Source organism: Xenopus laevis, chromosome 9_10L (genome assembly GCF_017654675.1).
Source record: "Xenopus laevis strain J_2021 chromosome 9_10L, Xenopus_laevis_v10.1, whole genome shotgun sequence".
In the NCBI taxonomy this organism is placed as follows: domain Eukaryota; kingdom Metazoa; phylum Chordata; class Amphibia; order Anura; family Pipidae; genus Xenopus; species Xenopus laevis.
This window is the reverse complement of record NC_054387.1, coordinates 67546372-67570877: the sequence shown is the minus strand read 5'-3', so window position 1 is coordinate 67570877 and position 24506 is coordinate 67546372. Positions and strand designations below refer to the sequence as shown.

Here is a 24506-nt window from a genome sequence, read left to right as displayed (position 1 = left end):
AGATAGTAATAATCTGTTCCCTCACATACACTATCTGGGCTGCTGTGATTCCCCGCTCACCTCACTAGCCTATAGGCTAATACATTGAATCCACACTCTACTAAGTTCTACTAATGTGACCCCTCACTCACCCCAAGGAACTACTGCCTTGATCCCTAACTCACCCAGGAGCTGCTGCCTTGATCCCTCACTCACCCAGGAGTAATTGACTTGATCCCTCACTCATCACGGAGCTTCTGCCTTGATCACTCACTCACTCAGGAGACTTGATGCCCCACTCACCCATACTTACCAAAGAGCTACCGATTTGAGCTCTCATTTACTAGCGGATTGTTGAACTCCTCAGCCACCCAAAGGTTGCTGACAATAGCCCAAAGCCACTCAGCAGTTACAGGTTTGACCCCTCAATGAGCCAGGAATTGTCAATGTTACTCCTTAAACTACGGTCTTAACGCTTTACTCACCAATTTGCTGCAGATTTTCCTCCAGGTTAGGGGCCACTGAATGCACCCGGCGCAGAGCTGCACACAGGGCCATACACCAGATTCACTAGCCAATTCCGGACTTGAAGTCAAATCGGCACAAGCTGCTGCCTGCGCTCTGGGCTCCGTTGCTATTCCTGTGTGCGGCCCAGGCCCGGTAATGGAAGCCTTCTCCCCCCCAGCCTCCTCACCCCGACAGCTCGCCCCGTAGCAAGGTGGGAGCCGGAGGGAAATGAGGAGCGGGCCCGTCGGTGCATCCAGACCCGGAATGGGAAGAAAGAGCCCCGGCCCCTATGTCAGCTTCCCTCTCAGCTGCTCCTGCTTCTCTGGCTTCTCAGGAGAAAGATGGGAGTGGGACAACTGCGCATGTCTACAGCAGGCTGGGGAAGGGGGGACCCACAGTGCACAGCGGCTTGGCAGGAACGGGAAACCATCGGTACCCGGAAGTGAGGACGAGAAGGAAGTACTAGTTTTGGAGTGTGGTCACCAAGGGAACGGCAGGAGGGGCGGGAATAATACTAGTGACAGTCACGTGGAAAGGTTAAACCTGAGCGCAGGGCGAGACTAGATAGACAGGTAGGTAACGGGGGGCACGGGGGGCACGGGGGGCACGGGGGAGAGGAGGTAGCCACTCGGAGACACACCGCTTATATCCCAATGCTCTTTGGCCATATATGAAGTTGAGAGCACTGTATATATATCAGCCTGAATCACATGTCATTATGTGTGAGTTCTGCAGATTCCTTTTTGTTTGTGATTTGATACATTCATAGAATCATTCCCCTGCTCATTTTCTGGATACGCACACAACCCTGCACCCACTGCAGAACTCCTCTCTTTATGGCTTTGCTTCCCCTTTAATTTAGATGCTGGGCTGGTTGTTTCTTTGTAGCATGCTTCTTTATGCTATTTACCACTGAACGCCGCTGTTTATTTTACACTTGTTTCCTGTTAGCAATAATATTTCTCTCTTTGGTTCTTGAAAGGGAATAAGTCTGTGATTTCATGAGCAAACGAAAGTCAAAGGAGCTTTGTCTCCCGGTAGGAGAATGCATCTCAAAGGTAACTCCTTCAGTCTGTTTCTAACATGCATTTTGTTTCATAGATGTTGCCAATATGATGATTGTATGTATATTTGAAAGTATGGCGGTGGTTCAGGCTAGAAACAACTGCATAGTAACTATCAGGGAGCAGACGCTGTGACTGTGGCTCTTCTAGTGAGAGCTCATGTGCCAGTTAAATACTGCTCTCATTACATGATTCCTTTCTTTAACAGCTGCTTTCATATATCTATAGGTTCATGGAATTTTAAGGCAAAGGCTTTTTCAGCATCACGGCAAACCGTTTGGAGTAGATTCTCAGCACAAGTAAGCGTAATGCAGTGTTAATAAACTGGGGGTGGGGAGGGGTGTTTTTGATAACTAAACAAATTATTATTTGAAACCTAGATCACAAAGAATGGAAGTCACTGATCCTGTTGGGCATTTGCTTTTATTATTGTAAGGTGCGCTGGATCAATGGACTAACCTTGGTATACAGATATGTGTGTCATTGAACCTGATCCGGTTGTGTTTAGCCAATATGGTAGCCTGTGTATAGGCACCTAAACTCATTTGTGAGTATTACTATGCTTCCTGCAAATACCTGGGCCTGCCCGAAACAAAATTTGCCGTAGCACTCTGATCCAAAATTGTTAGTGCAAAAAGTGCTTTATTGGCTCAAGTATAGACATTAATTCTGACCAGAATAAAGCACTTTTTGCACTAACAATTTTGGATCAGAGTGCTACTGCAAGTTTGGATTTATTGATAATTGATTTGACCCGAGGTAGGTGGACCTATGGACTGTGCGGGTGTGCTGATAGTCCCAGGACACATTTCTCTCTCTCGTTGTTGGAATGTCCTCTGCATATTTTAGCTGCATCATCTATACAACTCCTTTTCCTTCAGGCATTTGGTTGAACTCCTGAAAAGAACCGTGATTCATGGTGAAAGTAACTCGGCCCTGATTATTGGCCCTAGGGGATCAGGAAAGAGCATGGTAAGGTTTCATTATTTTTGCAAATTCAAAAAGAGTCAAATAGTACAGTTGGTGTATAAAATGTTTTACTATTTAAATATTAAGGCAGACACATTTCATTATAAAAATATTTTACTAGCAGTAAATGCAGTCTGCAGACTACGCCAGGGCCAGTTAAAATATTCTTGACACTGGGTTAAATACCCTTATAATACTTACAGCAGTGAAGAATGGCAGGGTGGGGAGGATATGGGGCTGCATAAACTAAGGGGCAACTGTGCGTGTGTAAGCTATAGTTGAGTTAAAAATAATTAAATTGAAATATTCAACTCTGTTCCATTTCTGTACCATATATATATCCATATATCCAGGCTTATGGGTTGGGAGTGGATTTCCAGCAGTTGAATCTAAATTCCTATTTAACGACAACAGAGTGTACAATCAGAAAGATTTCATATAAAAACATTTCAATAACTAGTGGATATAAATAACTGCTATGACAGGAAATGTTTCTTATATTGTGTTGTTGCTTTAATTGTATTTTCTCATGACAATGGTTGCTGTAGTCCTTTATCTCCTTATCAAGTAAACAATTTGCTGTTATTTTCCAGTTGCTAAAAGGAGCTTTAGAAGACATATTTGGAATGAAGCAGATGAAGGAGACTGCACTGCAAGTTAATCTAAATGGTTTGTTCTACCAAGGAAGAACTTTATGGCTGTTTCTGACACTGGTTGACTTTTATGTCAACCTTTCATATTTGTTTTTTTCTACCTTCATGGTTGTAAACAATACATGGGTAGTATGGGCGAATGCTAAAAACGTGTTGCAATACAGAACTGGCCAAATAAGCTGTGCCTTCTTACACCTGATACAAGATGCATCATGTCTGTTGAGATTTAAAATAAGTTTCTGGTACACAAAGGCTCAAATAAAAAGTACCAGTCTGTGGCAGCTTACAGGATCCCCCCCCCATGCATTGGGAGCATACAACTAATTTAATCAATCCTAAAGTGGTTGTAGGACTCATTTGTTATTTTTATGGGTAAATGTACTTGGAATATGGGGCAGTCTTTAAATGTAATATGTTTTTTTTTCTCCTAGTTTTTTCTTTTTTTTTTTTTTAAAGGTCTGTTACAAACTACTGATAAGATTGCTCTCAAAGAGATTACCAGACAGCTACATTTAGAAAATGTCGTTGGGGACAGAGTTTTTGTAAGTATAGGGTTTTTAAAATTCTACTTCCAAAACTGAAGAAGGCATTGAGCTTTTTCTGTGTCCAAATAAGTATTCATCATGGCTGTAATGGGCAGTATAACTGTGTGATGTCACTGTGATTTATCTGTAGTTCGTTCCTGCAATTTTTCTTGATGATGAAATACAGAGACAATTTGTGAATCTTTTCCAGTCAATGTGAATCATCAGCAAGTGTGCCAGATTGAGATTATCACCATAACCAAACAACCTGCATTTTTGTGCCATTATCAAAAGGTGACATGACTGGCTGGCTGCCCGCACCCCTGTATATTAATTTGTTCACATCAATTTTCTTTATATGATTTTACTCTGTAGCTAAATTAAGAGTGAAATGCTCTAAAACAATTGTTTTTAGATGGGGTCATTGACCCTCATTCAAAATCTAAAAAGAGTCATGAGGCAAATAATTAAAAAACAAAAAAAAAAAAGATAATGAAGACCAAATGATAAGTTTCTTGGAATTGGCCATTCTATAACATACTAAAAGTTAACTGAAAGGCGAACAATCCCTTTAAGTTGGAGTTTCTTCACTTTTATGTGATCTGAATCGTCTCCTCTGTCAAACTCCAGCAAGCATTCAAACTGCTTTGAATCTACAAAATTTCCAGTGCAGCTAATATTTGTAACTGCAGAATATGAATGCAGGTATTTTATGGGGCTTCATCCTGAAATTAACTGTAGAAAGTGAAAATAATTTTCATTACGCCATTTCTGCTCATTGGTCATTTTGGCATTTAGCTTACCCCTGCCACTCCCATAATGAGTCAGTGTGAAGGCAAGTACAACCAAGTCCATCATTAGGGAGATTAGAGAGCAGCTTCTCAAAACCTGTTCAGAAAGCTGAAGGGAACATGGGAAGCCAGAAATGACTTTCCTGATGCTGCAGTTTAAATTATTACTAAATGTACTTTGAAAACAACATGTGTACCCATGAAAGTAATGCTCCACTCACTGATTACATCCTTTCTATTTACCTCCTAAATGTCTACAGCATATGTTTCTTTACAGGGAAGTTTTGCTGAAAACTTGTCTTTCCTTCTTGAAGCATTAAAAACAGGTAAGTATGCAGTTATTGCATTCTAGGGACAATAATATTGATACCATAGTTTGGATTTTCAGCTGATAATCACCCAACTGATTTCAAAATAAAACCTCTAGTGTCTCTCCAAAAGCTGTAAACACTGAAAACCATCCGTGCTACTCACATCATTTGTATATAAAGGGCTTTATCTGGTGCTCTGGAGGTTGTTAGAGTGAAAAATCATGCAGGTTTTTGTCGTCACATGTTGAATAAAGATTAAAAGAGTCTGGGATTATCTTTAAAAGTTAATATTATGTATTTTGACTTTAATAAAGGGTCTATCCAGTCTAAATACTCAATCCGGGAAGCCCATAAGGCAACCGTAAGAGGTCACATCATCTCACTCCCCACAGCTAACAAGAAGCATAAAGCACAAGAGATCTACACTATAGAAACTAAATTGAGGGTCTTTGAGGCATCATACCAATCCCAGCCTACCCCCCATATGCTTCAGGATACCCAGGAATTTCAAGCTTTTAACACATTCAAACAAATGACCATTCATAATGCAGAAAAAACAAAATCTGGACTAAAAGCAATAAAGCCCACACTAGATAAGTGAACCAATATTGTACCAGGCAATCTCAAATTCTAACTATACACATCACAGATGGCAAAGCCACACCACAAAACCCTTGACAGATCTCTGATACGTTCCACTCGTATTATACGTCACTATATAACCTTCCCCCGCAGAATCTATATCCACCAGATAGAAATCTTTCACAATTGAAGCAATTGCTACGAAGCTATAACCTGCCCACATTCTCTGAAAATCGTACGAATCCTCGATTCGTACGGTGAGATCTTTGCGTCTATGGCCAGCTTTATACACATTGAAGTCTATCTCTCTTTACAAATCCACAGGACCCGACAGGTTCTCAAACTTGTACGATGAGATCTACAAAGAATAGCTCTCCCTAATATTAGCACATCTTTTTAACAACTTTCTGCAAGTTATAGAACCCATCCCACAATCTATGCTTTCCTCCTACTTAACTGTTTTTTGCCTAAGCCAGGGAAAGACCTTACGCAATGTTGCAACTACAGGCCTATAGCACTCCTTAAGGGCTAAAAATTTTTACCAAACTTCTGGCAAACAGATTAACCCCAATCTTGCCCCGTTTAATCAACGCAGACCAAGTAGGTTTTGTCTCTAGCAGGCAAATTGGCAATAATACCATAGAACAATAGACCTAATTAACATAATCTGAATTTAAGGTATCCCCTTGGTAGTCCTCAGAATGGATGTTGAAAAAGCCTTTGATAGACTAGATAGGGGCATACACTCCTTCAACAATTTGTCTTTAAAGGACCTTTTCTACAAGCTATTCACTTGTTGTATTCAAATCCAAAGGCATATCTGAAAATGAATGGTGACACAAGGAACCTGATACATATTCAAAATGGCACAAGACAGGGGCGCCCATTGTCGCCTTTACTGTATGCACTAAGTATTGAACCCCTAGCTGCTAAAATACAGGACCATCTTGACATCAAGGGTATCCCCGTTAGTAATGGGACTTACAGAATCTCACTCTTCGCAGATGATGTATTGATGACTCTCCGTAACCCTCACATTTCATTACCCATGCTACATAACGTTCTGCAGACATATGGCCATCTGTCAGGTTAAAAAAAAAATGGTCAATCTGAAGCTCTTGCTCTAACATCCCACATTAAGTACTTTGGCATAACTCTAACTTCTAGCTATATAAAGAGATAAACAAAAAGAACACCAAGAGCCCCAATAGTGTAATATGTATTGGTAAGGGATAATGAAATAAGAGTAGATAACATATACTCACAAACCAGGGTTACCAATAGGCAACCACTGTAAAGGCCGGTGGGGAGATTGTCCTGACCCCACTCAGGATTAAGTAGTCGCTCTCTGTAGATAGAAAAAGGGTATCAACCCTCCACCCAGGGTGGACTTAGTACTGTATAAAAAGAACAGAGGCGCCAAAAGAATAAAAGGATATAAACGAGTTAAAAAACAAAAACCTGGTAAACAGAGGAGGCAGTAGTGGACTTACCTCCTCCAAGCAGACACAAAACGACTGTAATTAAGCAGTCAAAATGTATTAACGAACTCCAATCAGTACATCGCGTTTCACGAGCTCAGACCCGCTTCTTCAGGCAATAAACATAGGAGTTACAGCATCTGGCAGTAGTATACACACAGAGGCGCTAAGTGTGTATACTACTGCCAGATGCTGTAACTCCTATGTTTATTGCCTGAAGAAGCGGGTCTAGCTATATAAGGCAAACTTCAGTGGGATGAACTCCCATGACTTACATGACTACCACCCATTCCTTAACTTATGACTCAGGACTACTAAAGTGGCTGTAACACAAAGTAACTTTGTATCATCCCCCTGCTTTATCATTGCATACCCTTCTTTTAAGCCTTCAGACTGATGTTACTACTGATCATTGATGTTACTGGCATGTAAGTTGTTGTCTATTTGGCCTGTACAAGCTGAATGCTCTTCAATATTGCTTCTATTGTTTTCCTTTGTTTTAATGTCGGAAATCAATAAAAATATGTTCGAAAAAAAAAACAACTAATATTATGGGTCACATTTTTTTAGTGGAATATTTTGCTCATTGGTTTGGCCCTGTTGAAAATTGCCTCAAACCACTTGAATTCTTATTTCAGGTGATCGGAAAAGTAGCTGTCCAGTGCTGTTTGTTTTGGATGAATTTGACTTATTTGCCCATCACAAGAATCAGACTCTGCTTTATAATCTTTTCGATATTGCTCAGTCGGCCCAAACACCTGTTGCAGTAATTGGACTAACATGCCGCCTGGTGAGTCTTGTGATTTCCTTGCCAATCCATTGTTTAGTTCTATCTGGGGAGTATAGACTTTTAGATATTATAATTTGATTGTAAGCATAACATTTTATATATTGTTATAATACACAAGCCATTTATAGCCTGTAAATTATATCCTTAAAAATGGCACTTAGCGATGTCATTGGTTATAATCTGAGTTTAGTGATGTCATTTCTGTCACATGAGTCACTGAAACTTGTGTATTGTAATAAATAACATACCCCCTGTTGCAAAATATGAGGATATTAAAAGTCACCTCTGAGTTCCATGGTCTGTATAAAATCACAAAGCCGATGGTCATGGAACTTCTCAATAACTTAAAATATACTTATATTTTACAAGACGGGGTACTTTATTCACTATATATTGTATATGATTACTAGGTGAAAAGATTCAAACCTTTGGCGAAGGCTGCAAATCAAAGGGGGGAACTCACAAAAGTAGAGAGAGACCATTTTTGGAGTAAAACTAAAGTAAAATACTTTCTCCATATTCACAAACAGAAATACGTCTAAATTGCGACTCAACCGCCAATTTACATATTTAAGTGAAAGAAAGTTTACAGACACTTTTATGAATTTGTCTCTCAAACGATAAAAAAATGGTGCAAAAACAACTTATAAACTACATTTCCTCCCGACATTTTAAAAATGGAGTAAAACTCAGTATAACACTTCCTCATGTGTCAGAATTTTAATATAATCTGCTCTTCTTTGGTTCAGCCAATCTTCATTTCACACCTCTTGTAGGTGTCCCATTGGGGAATTATCATATTAATAGGGATTAACATTTTATATTCAGGGCACAAGTTTGTGTCTAACCCTATAGGTAAAAAAGCCTCATTAACAAAACAAGTAAAACACTCATTAAACAAAACAAGTGTATTTTATATGTAAAAAGTTTCTTGCACTTATTTTACTAGTTTTAGCTTTATGAATGAGGCAATATTGAGTGAATATATTATCTAAAGGAAAAGTAAAACCTCCCAGCCATTTTTTTAGTTTTAGCAGCAATTAGAACCTTGACCAAAGATAATAAATTAACATAGATAACAAAGATAATAAATAACATATTTCTTATACAAATCCCTATATTATGGAAAATAGCATTTCTTTTATTTAGACACTTATATCTTGTTACAGAAGTGGAATTACAGAAACATTTAGGCAGATTTAGAAAGCCCAGGATATCTTGAAAAAAAATGATGCATAATTTTCCTAGGTAAAATAAAAACTGTCTGTTTAAAAGACAAATTCACAAAAGTGGCGATTTTGGTGAATTTGGTGGGAAATCCGACACTTTTATCTCCACTTTTATTTTGTCTCAATATCATCACTTTTGTGAATTCCCCCTATGTGTTTCTCTGGTGGGGACTCTTTGGGGGGAATTTACAAAAGTGGTGGTATTGAGACAAAATAAAAGTGGAGATAAAAATGTCAGATTTCACTCCACATTCACAAACCTCTATCTCCACTTTTGTGAATTTCTCTTTTAAACAGACTGTTTTCAGATGTTGTCTTTTGCACAACATTTTAATGGCATTTGTTATGAATTTGTCTTTAGCTCTTACTAAACCTGTCAGTCAGACATTAAATTGCGATTTCCGGGGAGGGGTTTATTTCACCTAGGAAAATTATACATCCTTCTTTTAGTATAACCTAAGCTTTCTAAATCTGCCTACATATTTGTGTAATTCCACTTCTGTAACAAGATATAAGGGTCTAAATACAAAAAATGCTATTTTGCATAATATAGGGATTTGTATCAGAAATATGTTTTATTATCTTATCTTTAGCATTAGCATAACATTCCAAGATAGATAGTTTGGCATTACCATAACAAATGGGGAGCAGATATGGAAATTCATCTTTATTTACATCTTTAAGACTGAAAACTACCCAGGGGATTGTGCTTTGGAGATCACTACCCAAGAGCAATGTTAGTTGTCATATTGGGTTTGAGAGAAACTGGTTAAATTCCCATTCCAGACACAGATCAGCCTAAATACAAAATCAAACTCGGTGGATTTTTTTATAAATGTTATTTTTTATTTCATGTTGTCCACATTATTACAAACTTGGAAAGAAATAAGGAATACAAATTGCCATGTGCCATATCCTTTAGACCTCTAACTTTTCTGTTCCGTTTTCTTTTTTTGCTTTTTTGTTAAAAAAAATCAAAAAATCGCCATCTTTTCTTCTTCTTCTTATCTTCAACTTCATCTACTTTTCCTTTCTCTAGATCTATTTCAACATCATTGTCTTTTACATCAGGACATTTTTTTTCCTCTGCATTCTTTTGCTTTTCATCAGCTTCTTTAACTTTTTTCTTTGAAAAAGAGAAAAGTCGACGTTTCTTTTTCTTTCCTTTTATGGTGCCAACAGCATCTTTTACTTGAAGCCCCTCCTTTGGCTCAGTGACCTGCGGCTCAGTAATCTGTTCGTGTGACACTTCAATATTCACAGGACTGGGATTATTTTCTTTTTCATCGCTTTGAGGTATCTTTTCCCCAGCCTTAACCGCTTCTGCTATTATTTCAGTATTTGCGGTTTTAGGTAAATCAACCAGTCCTAAAATATAAAATATCACTTGGTCAAAAAACTGTTCCTGGTATTAATCAGCAATATTGTACCATCTTGTGTAGGCATGGCTACTTTGTGGATAGTCCTCTATGCAGACATATATATTCTTATGAATATAAGTTAACCTTTAGTGCCCACTCACATATATTTTATATACTTGCAGCTGATATTGTCCTCACCCCCTTTTGAAGTATTATTACCGGAGAACATAATAAAAGACATTTCCTCATTACTTTAAAATATGGTATGAGCTCATGCACAGTATTATAGATAATCAGAAGAAAATATTTACCAGGCACATAGATGACGGTATGTTTCTCGTCAGGAGATTCCACTGCAATTAAAAAAAAAAAGTTTACGTTTTTTTCCTATATTGAGACCAGTATACAGTATATTTAAGAGTTTACAGGGAACATTATGTCCTTATGGGCATTAAGTTCAAGCACTACTTGTCTTTCATACTAGAAAAAATAATTTTTGCAATTGGTTTTTTATTCTCGTGGAATTTTCTATATTAAGATAAATATTATAACCAGAACAATCAGTGTTAAGACGCCACTTTTTTTACCAACATTAAACCTGCCTTTCATGGGGGTTCATGTGAATGTAAACGGCCCATTATAATTACACGGCTCATGGCAAGGCCTGAGTTGATTGGATATTAAAGGAACTGTTACTTCCAGCAGCGCCTGTGTATTCACTCTAAGCATAATGGTCGGCCTGGAGTGTCGAGGCCATAAAGGCCCGGACCTAGGGCAACAAGATTTTAGTGAGCGCCAGTCGCATTCTAAAGAAAACTGGGAACTCGTAGTGCTGTACGTGTAATCCCCAGTGCTCTAGCCCAAGGCTGAAATCTGGCCCTGCATAACAGGTTTTTGGAGGAATTAGTTCATGTTAAGAAATAATGATTTATATATAGATATATATATTTATATATATATATATATATATATATATATATATATATATATATAGATAGATAGATAGATAGATAGAGATATAGATATAGATATATATATATATGTTGAAAAAAGGATAATTACTAGTAAAAATATAGCCAGATCCATCAGGACCAAATACGATTAGATCAATAACTACTATATATTCATTATGTTATTTCAAAAAAGTAATGTAAACTAACTTAAAAATAATTTACTGCTATTCCCATCATGCACAATATATGAACACCTTCCGCATAAAGGGAGACTTTTCTATATATAAAAACCCCTGTGTTTTAACTTACAGTTAATTGTTGTGCTCTGTAGCTTCTCCTGCCACTCTTCCTCTTCTTTCTGGCTTTTTATCACTTGCCTGTTAAACAGAAGATGATAGAAATGGTGAGACCAATCAAACCCTATGTTCCCTGAGATTCCATTGTAATACAACACGCAATTTAGTTAATGACATACTCACCAAACACCATGGAGGAGGAGTATGAAGGCTGCTACACCCAAGAGTAAAATTATTGCAAGGACTATTTTCCCAATGAGAGGCCATTCATCTGTAGAAAGAGAGAATGCATAAGTCAGTAGAACTTCAGTCACTATATTTGGACCCATTTGAAAAATAGATGTTGAAAACCCTAGAGAAATAACCCTCTTCCGAAGCTAAATGCCCCACAAGATCATCCAGTCTCTCAAACCCCTATGAGAAATGACACTTGTATAGGACTCTCTGTGGGGCAAGGAAACTGCAGAGTTTAACAACAGGAGGTGAGAACAGAGCCTATTTATGCAATGAGGGAATTCTCCAAACAACTTTCTCATTTTAAATAAAAATCTAAAGTCCAAAAGCAAGTAATATATAAAGGCTCACCAGGTGTAGTGGTCTGAATAACCAAAGTGCTGGACTCCATAACAAGATTATAGGCCGACGTTTCAGTTTCTGATTTTAAAAAAAAAGAAAGGGTAAAAATAAGGTTTGTTAAAAAAAAAAATCTTTATTTAAGAAAAACCAAATATTGAATAGATCCTAATACCACTCAATAAAATCTGGAAATGTACCAGCTGATAAACAGAACAGAATGCCTTTCACAAAACTCAACGAAACTATTTATTATTTATATATATATATATATATATATATATATATATATATATATATATATATATATATATATATATATATATATAGTGCAATATATGGAAATTAACTTGTGAATAAAGTACATTTATTTCACTAATATGAACGAGTGCGGGTCCATTTACTGGATTATAACATTAAGCTTTGACCAACGTGCCACCATCGACAGAATTGAATCCGGGAGGAGTGCGTTCACTGTACCGACATAATATATATATATATATATATATATATATATATATATATATATATATATATATATATATATATATATATATATATATATATATATATATAGTATATATACATTTATGGGATCCGTTATCCGGAAACTCGTTATCCAGAAAGCTCCCATAGACTCCACATGACCAGGGGCAGCTGGGAAATTGTCAAAATGTCTAGCCCCATGTCAGATTTAAAAATTGAATATAAAAAAATCTGTTTGCTCTTTTGAGAAATGGATTTCAGTGCAGAATTCCGCTGGAGCAGCACTATTAACTGATGTGTTTTTCCCATGACAGTATCCCTTTAACCATAAAATAGCCGCAAAACTCAGTCTGCTTAAGTCTCTGTATATCTGTGTGTGTGTGTGTACAATAAAGTCAACTCATAGGGGGTTAGTTATCAAAACCCAAATTTATCAGATTTTTTCAAAATTACAAAGTCTGACCAAACTAGAATCCACTATTTCACCTTATTTATTATTAAAAAAGCTAACTGCTAAAAATGCTAACACCACACCACTCTAAACTCCCCGCAGGGTAGGTAGCAGGTCTGGGGTTTCTCCCAGTGTCCCACAGGGAGATTATTATTATTCTGTGAATCAACACCCAATTTAGAGTTTCCATACTCAATGTCAGATATTCAGATCACTTCTACAGATTGTCTAACCTAGTATTAATAAATTACAAATTGATACTCAAATGTTGCTGGTTTTGGTCATAGGCTGTACAATAGTAATAATTGACTTAAGTCAAGTGTCTAATTGCTGCTAAAACTTAAAAAAAATGGCTGGGAAGCTTTTCTTTTCCTTTAGATTTATTTGGTATATTCACTAAAATTGCTAATTCTGCCTCATTCATTAAGATAAAACTAGTATGCAAGTGTGAGTTAAAAACCTTTTACACATAAAATGGTATAAAATACACGTTTTTTTTAAATTTAATCAGTGTTTTTTACTTGTTTTGTTAATGAGGCTTTTACACCTATATAGGTTTACACAGAAACTTGTGCCCTGACTAGAAGGTCAGAGAAACACGCTGCTATTTCTGGAGATTAGTCACCCAGCGACAAATCGATTATTCTTCAAGCGACTAATCTCCCTGAACTGCCTCCCCGCTGGCTAGAATGTGAAACGCCGGGGGGTGGCAATCAGATTGCTTCGGCTTTCCGAAGTCACCACAAAGTTTCCTCGTGAGGCGACTTCGGATAACGAATCGTTACGAGTGCCATCCTGCCGGCGATTTACATTCTAGCCAGCGGGGAGGCAGTTCAGGGAGATTAGTCGCCCGAAGAAGAAGCGATTTGTCGCTGGGCGACTAATCTCCCGAAATAGCAGCGTGTTTCTCTGCCCTAAAATGCTAATCCTTATTAATCTGCTAATAATTCCCCAATGGGGCAACTACAAGAGGTATGAAATGAAGATTGAGTGAACCAAAACAGAGCAGATTATATTAGAATTGATCTTACACATGGTGAATAGTTACACTGAGTTTTACTCCATTTTTAAAATGTCAGGAGAAAATGTCATTTAAAATGTAGTTTGAAAGACAAATTCATAAAAGTGTCACTAAAACTGTCTTCCTTTCTCTAAAAAACTAAAAGTGGCGGTTGAGTCAAAATTTAGTCGGATTTCTGTTTGTGAATATGGAGAAAGTATTTTACTCCAGTTTACCACCACTTTTACTCCAAAAATGGTCTCTCTCCACTTTTGCGAATTCCGCCCAAAGTGTCAGGGCTGTGGTACAGGACAGTAGTCTGAAAACATTCTTGTTCAGCTAAACTGATGGAAGGGTGGGGCTCTACTCCACTGATCTACTGTATATCCTATTGTTTGTTTTATATTTATACAAACTGCAATGAGGTAACACATTAGGCTTACAGATTAAAACCATATCCTGTTTGCAAAAGCATACAATCAATTTGCAAAGCTTACAGTTTTAATCACATGAATTAATCCATACTATTCATTTTGGTAAAAAGAATACATTACATCCCTTGGACATACATTACTTAGGACTATTTTAATCGCTTTCTCCAAAATGAAAACTCGTTATCAGATCTACTAATGGAAATGGGTATGGAACGATCTCTGCTGCAGGTCTTGCACTCCAATTCTGGGCACAATCATTTCAGCCTGAAGGCTTTCACGTTTGTAAATAACCCCTATAGTGTTGAGTGGAAGAGAAACGTGAACATATCTTAGAATCCAGGTTTTTTCTTCTCCAGATGTCTGTGAAACAACCCAATGAGAACTTTTCAACATGCGGGCGGGGGGTTGAGTAGCGTTATGTCTGTCTCTAACTGGATTAATGCAAGTCTCAAGGTTGGGATGCTCAGGAACATGGTCAATGCTCAAACATATCCGGTGCTCAAGCAGTGACAGTGATAGAGGTATAAAAAGTTAAAGGGGTTGTTCACCTTTGAAAGCTGGAAAAAAGTCAGTTTTTAATTTGACTTTTTCTTCTATGAAAAATGAATAAGAAACCAATTGAAAAACTGCTTAGAATTGGCCAAAAGTTAACTTAAAGGTGAACCCTCCCCTTAAATATGTTGGTTTGCAATATAACATGATAAAACCATACCAAAGTGATCAGAATGCAGTTGTAGAACTGCATGTGCATTTAAAGGGCCACAGCAGAGCTCCAATGCAGCTTCTAATATCCTTCTGGTTAAAGGGCTGCTACAATCCGGAAATTAAAGTGCACCAAAAGAAATGTATTTTATTTTTGATAAGTATTTAGGGCCAACATATTCTGCAGTGCTGAATGAAGTATACTGATGACTAATACTGATCAAAAGTTTTCCGTATTTGGTCAAATGAATGATTTAATTTATTGGAGGTTACTTGTCCATGAACAGAGTTTGGGGCATCACTGCTAGTGTATTAGCTGAAATATCAGTTTTATCTGTGACCGTGCCCAGACACTAAGCATGATCATGTTGCAGGACGTTATGGAACTTCTAGAGAAAAGGGTGAAATCTCGGTTCTCCCACAGACAGATCCATCTGCTCAATTCCTTCAGCTTCTCCCAGTACCTGCAAATATTTCAAGAGAAACTTTCTCTGCCTGCGTCTTTCCCAGACTCCCAGTTTGCTGAGAAATGGAACGAGAGCATTAAGGTACAATAACAAATCATCCTCTCCGCTCACTTGTCATCAAATATGTACCCCCATTTATTACAATACACGTTATATTTTTACCCTTGCCTTGTATTAGTCCTGTATCATGACACACACCCCCTCACGGCTTTTGACAAAGTGGCTGCGATCACGAAACACGTCAAGCGTGTTAACTAGGGATGCACCGAATCCACTATTTTGGATTCGGCCGAATCCATCGTGAAAGATTCGGCCAAATACAGAATCTGAACCCTAATTTGCATATGCAAATTAGGGGTGGGAAGGGGAAAACATTTTTTACTTCCTTGTTTTCTGACAAAAAGTCACAAGATTTCCCTCCCGCCCCTAATTTTCATATGCAAATTAGGATTCGGTTCGGCTGGGCAGAAGGATTCGGCCGAATCCTGCTGAAAAAGGCCGAATCTTGGATTCGGTGCATCCCTAGTGTTAACTATTGTGTGCCTTTTGACTTTTAATATTTTTTAATAAAAAGATGTTTTAATCCGACTGGTGCTCCATGGATGTATATGATTGGATTGGACCCCCCAAACAATGACTTGCTGTCTAGTGAGCATCTCTCTAGTGAGACTGGCAGGATATTTACCAGTAACCGGCACTTTGGTGTCCACAATTCCTCTAAGGGGCCATAATGGTGAGAAAAAAGGGTGTTTGTTTATCCTGATGGCACAGAGCAAATTTCTATTTCTTTCTTTTTCAGAGTCTTGTAGAAAGTAAGCTGGTGGAAGATGTTCTTCAAAAACAGTACAATGCCAGCAAAGATGTGCGCTCCTTACATATGCTCATGGTTTGTATTTTATTTTGTTTTCCATTCAGTCACAACAACATAAATTATTACAACTGTGTACTCCAGCCTCGGGATACAATCTGGACTCTGAGCTTAGGATACACTCTGGACTCTGAGTTTAGGATACACTCTGGACTCTGAGTTTAGGATACACTCTGAACTCTGAGCTTAGGATACACTCTGTACTTCAGTCTCAGGATATACTCTATACTCCTCTCTCAGGATACACTCTGAACTCTGAATTTAGGATACAATGTGTACTCCAGTCTCAGGATACACTCTGTACTCTGAGTTTAGGATACACTCTGTACTCCGAACTTAGGATACACTCTGTACTCTGAGCTTAGGATACACTCTGTACTCCGAGCTTAGGATACACTCTGTACTCCGAGCTTGGGATACACTCTGTACTCCGAGCTTAGGATACACTCTGTACTCCGATCTTAGGATACACTCTGTACTCCGAGTTTAGAATACACTCTGTACTCTGAGCTTAGGATACACTCTGTACTTCAGTCTCAGGATACACTCTGAGCTTAGGATACACTCTGTACTCCGAGCTTAGGATACACTCTGTACTCCGAGTTTAGGATACACTCTGTACTCTGAGCTTAGGATACACTCTGTACTCTGAGTTTAGGATACACTCTGTACTCTGAGCTTAGGATACACTCTGTACTCCGAGCTTAGGATACACTCTGTACTCCGAGCTTAGGATACACTCTGTACTCCGAGCTTAGGATACACTCTGTACTCACGAGCTTAGGATACACTCTGTACTCCGAGCTTAGGATACACTCTGTACTCCGAGCTTAGGATACACTCTGTACTCCGAGCTTAGGATACACTCTGTACTCCGAGTTTAGGATACACTCTGTACTCCGAGCTTAGGATACACTCTGTACTCCGAGCTTAGGATACACTCTGTACTCCGAGCTTAGGATACACTCTGTACTCCGAGTTTAGGATACACTCTGTACTCCGAGTTTAGGATACACTCTGTACTCCGAGCTTAGGATACACTCTGTACTCCGAGCTTAGGATACACTCTGTACTCACGAGCTTAGGATACACTCTGTACTCCGAGCTTAGGATACACTCTGTACTCCGAGCTTAGGATACACTCTGTACTCCGAGCTTAGGATACACTCTGTACTCCGAGCTTAGGATACACTCTGTACTCCGAGCTTAGGATACACTCTGTACTCCGAGCTTAGGATACACTCTGTACTCCGAGCTTAGGATACACTCTGTACTCCGAGTTTAGGATACACTCTGTACTCCGAGTTTAGGATACACTCTGTACTCCGAGTTTAGGATACACTCTGTACTCCGAGTTTAGGATACACTCTGTACTCCGAGCTTAGGATACACTCTGTACTTCAGTCTCAGGATACACTCTGTACTCTGAGCTTAGGATACATTCTGTACTCCGAGCTTAGGATACACTCTGTACTTCAGTCTCAGGATACACTCTGTACTCTGAGCTTAGGATACACTCTGTACTTCAGTCTCAGGATACTCTCTGTACTCCGAGCTTAGGATACACTCTGTACTCTGAGCTTAGGATACACTCTGTACTCCGATCTTAGGATACACTCTGTACTCCGATCTTAGGATACACTCTGTACTCCGATCTTAGGATACACTCTGTACTCCGAGCTTAGGATACACTCTGTACTCCGAGTTTAGGATACACTCTGTACTCCGAGCTTAGGATACACTCTGTACTCCGAGCTTAGGATACACTCTGTACTCCGAGCTTAGGATACACTCTGTACTCCGAGCTTAGGATACACTCTGTACTCCGATCCTAGGATACACTCTTGTACTCCGAGCTTAGGATACACTCTGTACTCCGAGCTTAGGTTACACTCTGTACTCCGAGCTTAGGATACACTCTGTACTCCGACCTTAGGATACACTCTGTACTCCGAGCTTAGGATACACTCTGTACTCCGAGCTTAGGATACACTCTGTACTTCAGTCTCAGGATATACTCTGAACTCTGAGCTGAGATACACACAACACTGTGACACCTGTTGGATTTACTTATACAGTAGTAGATGTAGCAGATCGGTGCAGCTTGTATTTGATCAGCCTTTTTCTAGCATGATAAAAATCCCAAATACAAACAAAAAGATTTTAGTGTCAGATATATTTTGGGGGGGGGGTAGTTATGCCTCTCCAGTGCACAGTATTGATAAGACACATTTTACACAGCCCTTCCTTGTGTGTTTAAAGGGAAAATTTAGGAATATGTTATCACTTCCTAAAATTACATTTTTAATGTCATTCTTTTTTGAGTACCGTTAATGCGTCAGAAGCTCTTGAGTCAATGGGAAACAAGTACATGTGACATCACTGCTAGGCCCATGTTGCATATGGCTTTAATGCAACAATTTTCTTTGGAGAAATGTAACTATTAAAATGGATATACATTTTCTATTTATGTTTTCAAATCAAATGAAGTACCAATGAGTCTGCAGGCTTGATCAGTCAGGTATTATACATACATATTATAGGGAAACAGCTGTTATCTCAGACAGAGGCGCTTGAAAAGGGAGTATGGTTGTAATATAACAAACACCTATGACACAGGAACATTCTCCTCTAAATTCAGTTTTTTTTAAACCCACGTCTCTATTATCAGCTCCTGGCTGTCTGCCGTGTCAATGTGTCTCACCCCCATATAACTGCCGCGGATTTCTTGGAAGTCTTTCGCCTCCGAAACCAGGACTCAAAAGCAAATATACTGCACGGTGAGTACGCCTGTAGGGTTTCTTTACATTAATGCTACAGATGATATAATGACCAGAAAATGGGAGCTAACATAGGATCATTATCCATTTCCTGGTACCCATGTGACTGGGCTCTACAACAGTAGTAACGTATGGAAATCTCAACCTCTAATTGAATAGGAAAAAACATCTAATAAAGCAGGAAAAAACTGTTATAATAACTGTTGAAAAAAAGCATGTATCCCTTCAAATGTAAATGTATCTTGCATTTTATTGTCCCTATGTGTTTGCCTAATAAAAAGTATTAAAAGATAATTATGTATAGATTTTCTGTTTGCGGCAAACAGTATGTAAAGCAATGTCAGGAGTGGTATGAGATTTGAAAGTTTTAAGGAACAGTAGCACAAAAAAATGAAAATGTTTGAAAGCAATGAAAATATCATGTACTATTGTTCTGCACTGGTAAAAATGGAGTGTTTGCTTGAGAAACTCTACAATAGGTTTATATAAACAAGCTGCTGTGTAGCCATAGGGGCAGCCATTCAAAGCTGTAAAAAGAGAAAAGGCACAGGATGTACAACAGATAAGCTCTCTAGTATACAATAAGACTCTTCAGAACTTATCTGTTATCTACTGTGTCTCCTGTGCTTGAATGGCTGCCCCCATGGCTACACGGCAGCTTGTTTATATAAACTATAGTTGTGTTCTTGACCTTAAAGGGGTGGTTCACCTTCAAGTTAACTTTTAGTAAGTTATAGAATGACCAATTCTAAGCAACTTTTCAATTGGTCTTCATTATTTATTTTGAATAGTTTTTGAATGATCTTCCTTCTTCTTCTGACTCTTTCCAGCTTTCAAATGGGAGTCACTGACCCCGTCTAAAAACAAATGCTCTGTTAGGCTACAAATATATTGTTATTGCTACTTTTTGTTACTATTCAGACCCTCCCCATTAATATTCCATATTCTCATTCAAATCAATGCATGGTTGCTGGGGCAATTTGGATCCTGGCAACCAGACTGCTGAAATTGCAAACTGGAGAGCTGCAGAATAAAAAGCTAAATAACTCAAAAACCACAAATAATAAAAATATGAAAACCAATTGCAAATTGTCTCAAAATATCACTCTCTACATCATACTAAAAGTTAACTCAAGGGTGAATAACCCCTTTTACACACTAGTTTTACCAGTGAAAGGCACCACTACATTTTATTGTCATTCCATGAAACTACTTGAATTTTTTGGTTTTACTGTTCTTTTAAAGCACAAGTTTCTGTGAAGCCAATAGCTCAGCCTACAGTTTCAGCCTTGCTATGTAGCCATTGTCCCACTGAATGCTGGCTGCAAGCTCGTATTGCCCCCCACAGGGAGGGTTTATAATCCTATTACAATAAACTACGATGCCTGATGGTCATGGGGCTTTGTCATTCTTATACCAGGGACAACTCTAAACTAACAGAAGAAAGTGATTAGACCAGTGGTCCCCAACCAGTAGCTCGAGAGCAACATGTGGCTCACCAACCCCTTGGATGTTGCTCCCAGTGGCCTCAAAGCAGGTGATTATTTTTTAATTCCAGGCTTGGAGGCATTAAAACAGAAGTACCAAACAGAACCTCCTGTAGGCTACCAGCCCATATAGGGGCTACCAATCAGCCAATCACAGTCCTTATTTGGCACACACTGGAACTTTTTCATGCTTGTGTTGCTCTCCAATTCTTTTTACATTTAAATGTTGTTCACGAGTAAAAAAGGTTGGGGACCCCTGGACTAGATAGACTATGTCTCTGATTTCTATTCACTGTGAATGGGGGGGGGGGCGATAAAATAAAATTCCACAGACCTTCTCGATGAGGTCTGTCACCAAGGCCTGATGTGATCCTTGCTTGACAGTGTTTAGGGTATGTAAAAGACAGCAGCTTTTTAACCAAAAGGAAATGTAGCTGTATAGTGGAAATGTAGCTGTATAGTGGAAATGGAGCCGTATAGTGGAAATGGAGCCGTATAGTGGAAATGGAGCCGTATAGTGGAAATGGAGCCGTATAGTGGAAATGGAGCCGTATAGTGGAAATGGAGCCGTATAGTGGAAATGGAGCCGTATAGTGGAAATGGAGCCGTATAGTGGAAATGGAGCCGTATAGTGGAAATGGAGCCGTATAGTGGAAATGCATTATGTTATGTTCAATTCCAGGGGGCCCAAACCTCTTTTTACCCATGAGCATTATTCAAGTGTAAAAAGAGTTATTGAGTCATGCAAACATGAAAAATGTTCCTGAGTGGTGCAAAATAAGTGCAGTTATTGGCCATTTAGTAGCCCCTACAGTATGTGGACTGTGGAAGCCTAGAGGAGACTCGGTTTGTCTGTACACCGAATCTTTTTGGAACCAAAATTTGCCTCCAAGTCAGAAATTCAAAAAGAAGCAGCTGCTTTGAGGTCACTGGGAGCAACATCCAATGGGTCGGTGAGCGACATGTTACTGGGGAGCCACTGCTTGGGGATCACTGTTCAATTCTTTGTTTTTTTTTTTGCAGGTGTGTCTGTTCTAGAGCTCTGTCTAATCATTGCCATGAAGCACTTACAGGACATTTATGATGGGGAACCGTTTAATTTCCAGATGGTGCACAATGGTAATTTGAAATTGAATGAGAACATTCCTGGTCTTTACAAGCACACGGGAGCAGCACTAAGTATAATTATAGAGCTGTGCAACTTGTGTGTATTCTACTTCCCTTCCCCATCTTGGTCCATTTGGGCATCAGTGCAGATGTTGGTCCTCTGCCATATTGCTTTTCCTGGCCAGTCATGTTGATAATCCGGTTTATAATCTGCTGCACAGGGAATGAAGAGAATCAAACCTACACTATTTCAGCCTGTGCCTCTGAGCTCTCTGTTTAACACTATTTTTTTTTTATTATTATCATTATTTTTGCAGAATTCCAGAAGTTTATTCAGAGGAAAGCTCACTCTGTCTATAACTTTGAAAAGGCCGTAGTAATAAAGGTAAGTTAGGGATATCTGATATTAACCTGTTCTGACTTGTTGGGCTATGCACTCAGTTATAGGGGTTGGTCACCTTCAAATGTACTTTGAATATGATGCAGAGAGTGATTCTGGTTTTCATTTTTTATTATTTGCAGTTTTTGAGTTATTTACCTTTTTATTCAGCAGCTCTCCAGCTTGCAATTTCAGCAATGTGGTTGCCAGGGCCCAAATTCCCCTAGCAACCATGCACTGATTTGAATAAGAGACTGGAATATGAATAGAGAGAGGGACTGAATTGAAAGATGAGTAATAAAAAGTAGCATAAAATAATACATTTGTAGCTTTACAGAGCATTTGTGACCCCCAGTTGAAAGCTAAAAACAGCCAGAAGGCAAATAATTAAAAAACTATATAAAAAGAGAAAATGAAGACCAATTGAAAAGTTGCTTAGGATTAGCCATTCTATAACATAATGAAAGTTACTTATATTTAACAGTAGAAAACATTGCTCCTTGTACTTCCAAAGGTTTTGAAACCTGTTTTTGTCTCAAATATTTAAAATTTGGTGGGCGTTTGTATTGCATAGTGCGGCATTATAGACCCCTCTATACCCTGATCAACCCCTTTCTCAGCTGATAAATTGAGGTGCAAAGTTGCAAATGGTTCTGAGTCATAAAGCAGATTCCCAGAATTCATTTGGGTGCCCTGGGAACAGAGGTTAAGAAGCAGCAGGAGTGAAGCTGTAAATAGACGGTATTGTGATTAATATTGTTCCTTATACAGTTCTGACACTTGGGGGCAGGTTTATCAAAGGTCAAGGTGAATTTGTGAATGAAAAAAATTCGAATTTTGAACGATTTTTTGTGTACTTTGACTAGGGGATAGTCTAAATTAGTTTTGAATTCGAAAAGAATTTGAATATCGAAATTTATCATGTACTGTCTCTTTAAAAATTCGACTTTGACCATTCGCCATCTAAAATCTGCCGAATTGCTGTTTTAGCCTATGGGGGAGCTCCTAGAACTATTTGGAGTCAATTGGTGGACTTTGAAATATCAACATTTTTTTGGGGAAAAACTTTGAATCTAATGCGCTATTCCTTCCATTCGTACGATTCGAATTCGGCCGAATACGGACCTATTCGACCAAAAAAAAAAAAAACCCTTTGACTTAGTTTCAGTTGGTCTTTTTGAATTCAAATTTCAATGTTTTTTTTCAATTCGAAATTCGACCCCTTGATGAAGTGTCGTGTAGAAATCGTTCAGTCACTGCCCTAGTGGAGCATCTGATCACAAGCCTAGGTCAGGACTAACAACTGAGCTCATATATAGTAATGCGGCAGAGCTCACTGTGAGCACAATGATTATCAATGAAGATTTAGAAATCCTTAATAGCAGGCATTTAGACCCACGCTGGTTATACAGAAAGCAGAGATGTCCAAATCGGTTAGTTTCATGCGTCCCTTTAATCCTGTCCCTTATTGAATTCGATTTGCTCTTCCTTGTAGGCGTTTGAGCACTTGCACCAGTTGGAGCTGATCAAGCCCATGGAAGGTCTGTCCGTGCGCACGCAGAAAGAATACCGACTCATGAAGCTCCTCCTGGATAACACTCAGATTGTAGAAGCACTTCAGAAGTACCCCAACTGCCCTACAGATGTGAAGCAGTGGGCAATGTCCTCACTCAGCTGAGGGGGAAGGATCTGGGCAATTTCGTTCAGATATATAGATACACAATTGTTTTTTTGTACTTTATAATAAAATATTTCAAGTTCAAGTGCTGTTTGGCTTTATTGCAGAGGAGCCCAGAATTAGGGCCAGGAGGGAGAACAGTTACAATAATATCACTGGGGTGCTTATATGGAAGGGGAGCAGGGTCATTGATGGGCTTCATGACATCAAAAGCAACTTTCCCCGAAGCAATAGTGTCACCCCAGGAGCCAATATAAACAATCATTCCATTATTTAATGAAGCCTTTTAGCTTTAGCATGCTTCAAATAGAGGAATCATTTTCCCCAGGCATTTGAGGAAACCTATTTTACTAAAGGACAGGAGGGAGCCCCTGAAGAGGAGTCCAGGGCTGCAGGAAGGGGGACTCACTGTGAAGCTAGTTAGGGCAAGATTTGGGGATACTCCGAGATGCCCCTAAAAGCCCAGTTTGAAGATCAGTTAGAGAGAGAATTGGCGTGATCTTATGATATTCTTGGAACTGTGACTTAACGCAGTGGTTTCTGTAACCTTGGTATGAGCTGAGGGACTAGGAGCAAAAGTTGCACCTCAAAAGTTACATAGGCT

The 24506-nt window shown here is 38.8% G+C and overlaps 2 protein-coding genes and 1 long non-coding RNA gene across 4 annotated transcripts in view; 1 reads left to right on the top strand and 2 right to left on the bottom strand.

Moving 5' to 3' along the window:
- mbd5.L (methyl-CpG binding domain protein 5 L homeolog) overlaps positions 1-880 on the bottom strand; it is a 49844-nt gene extending 48964 nt beyond the window's left edge. For both annotated transcript variants that reach the window (XM_018235754.2, XM_041576799.1), the window contains exon 1: positions 465-880. The gene's annotated coding sequence lies outside the window, so the exon portion shown is untranslated. The remainder of the gene's footprint in view (positions 1-464) is intronic.
- A 161-nt stretch (positions 881-1041) lies between these two features.
- Positions 1042-23987, top strand: orc4.L (origin recognition complex subunit 4 L homeolog). The gene is given in 14 exon segments (NM_001088092.1): positions 1042-1058; positions 1469-1544; positions 1779-1849; positions 2432-2522; positions 3113-3188; positions 3629-3714; positions 4765-4813; positions 7500-7651; positions 15511-15684; positions 16403-16489; positions 19143-19251; positions 21762-21857; positions 22163-22230; positions 23720-23987. Coding segments are annotated over 13 exon segments (1299 nt in total). The 5' UTR covers positions 1042-1058; positions 1469-1487; the 3' UTR covers positions 23903-23987.
- LOC108701319 lies at positions 9685-11849 on the bottom strand. The gene is made up of 3 exons (XR_001933151.2): positions 11504-11849; positions 10553-10594; positions 9685-10248 (listed from the first exon to the last, which is right to left on the bottom strand). It is a non-coding gene; the product is annotated as an uncharacterized LOC108701319 (long non-coding RNA).
- Positions 23988-24506: the final 519 nt, after the last annotated feature.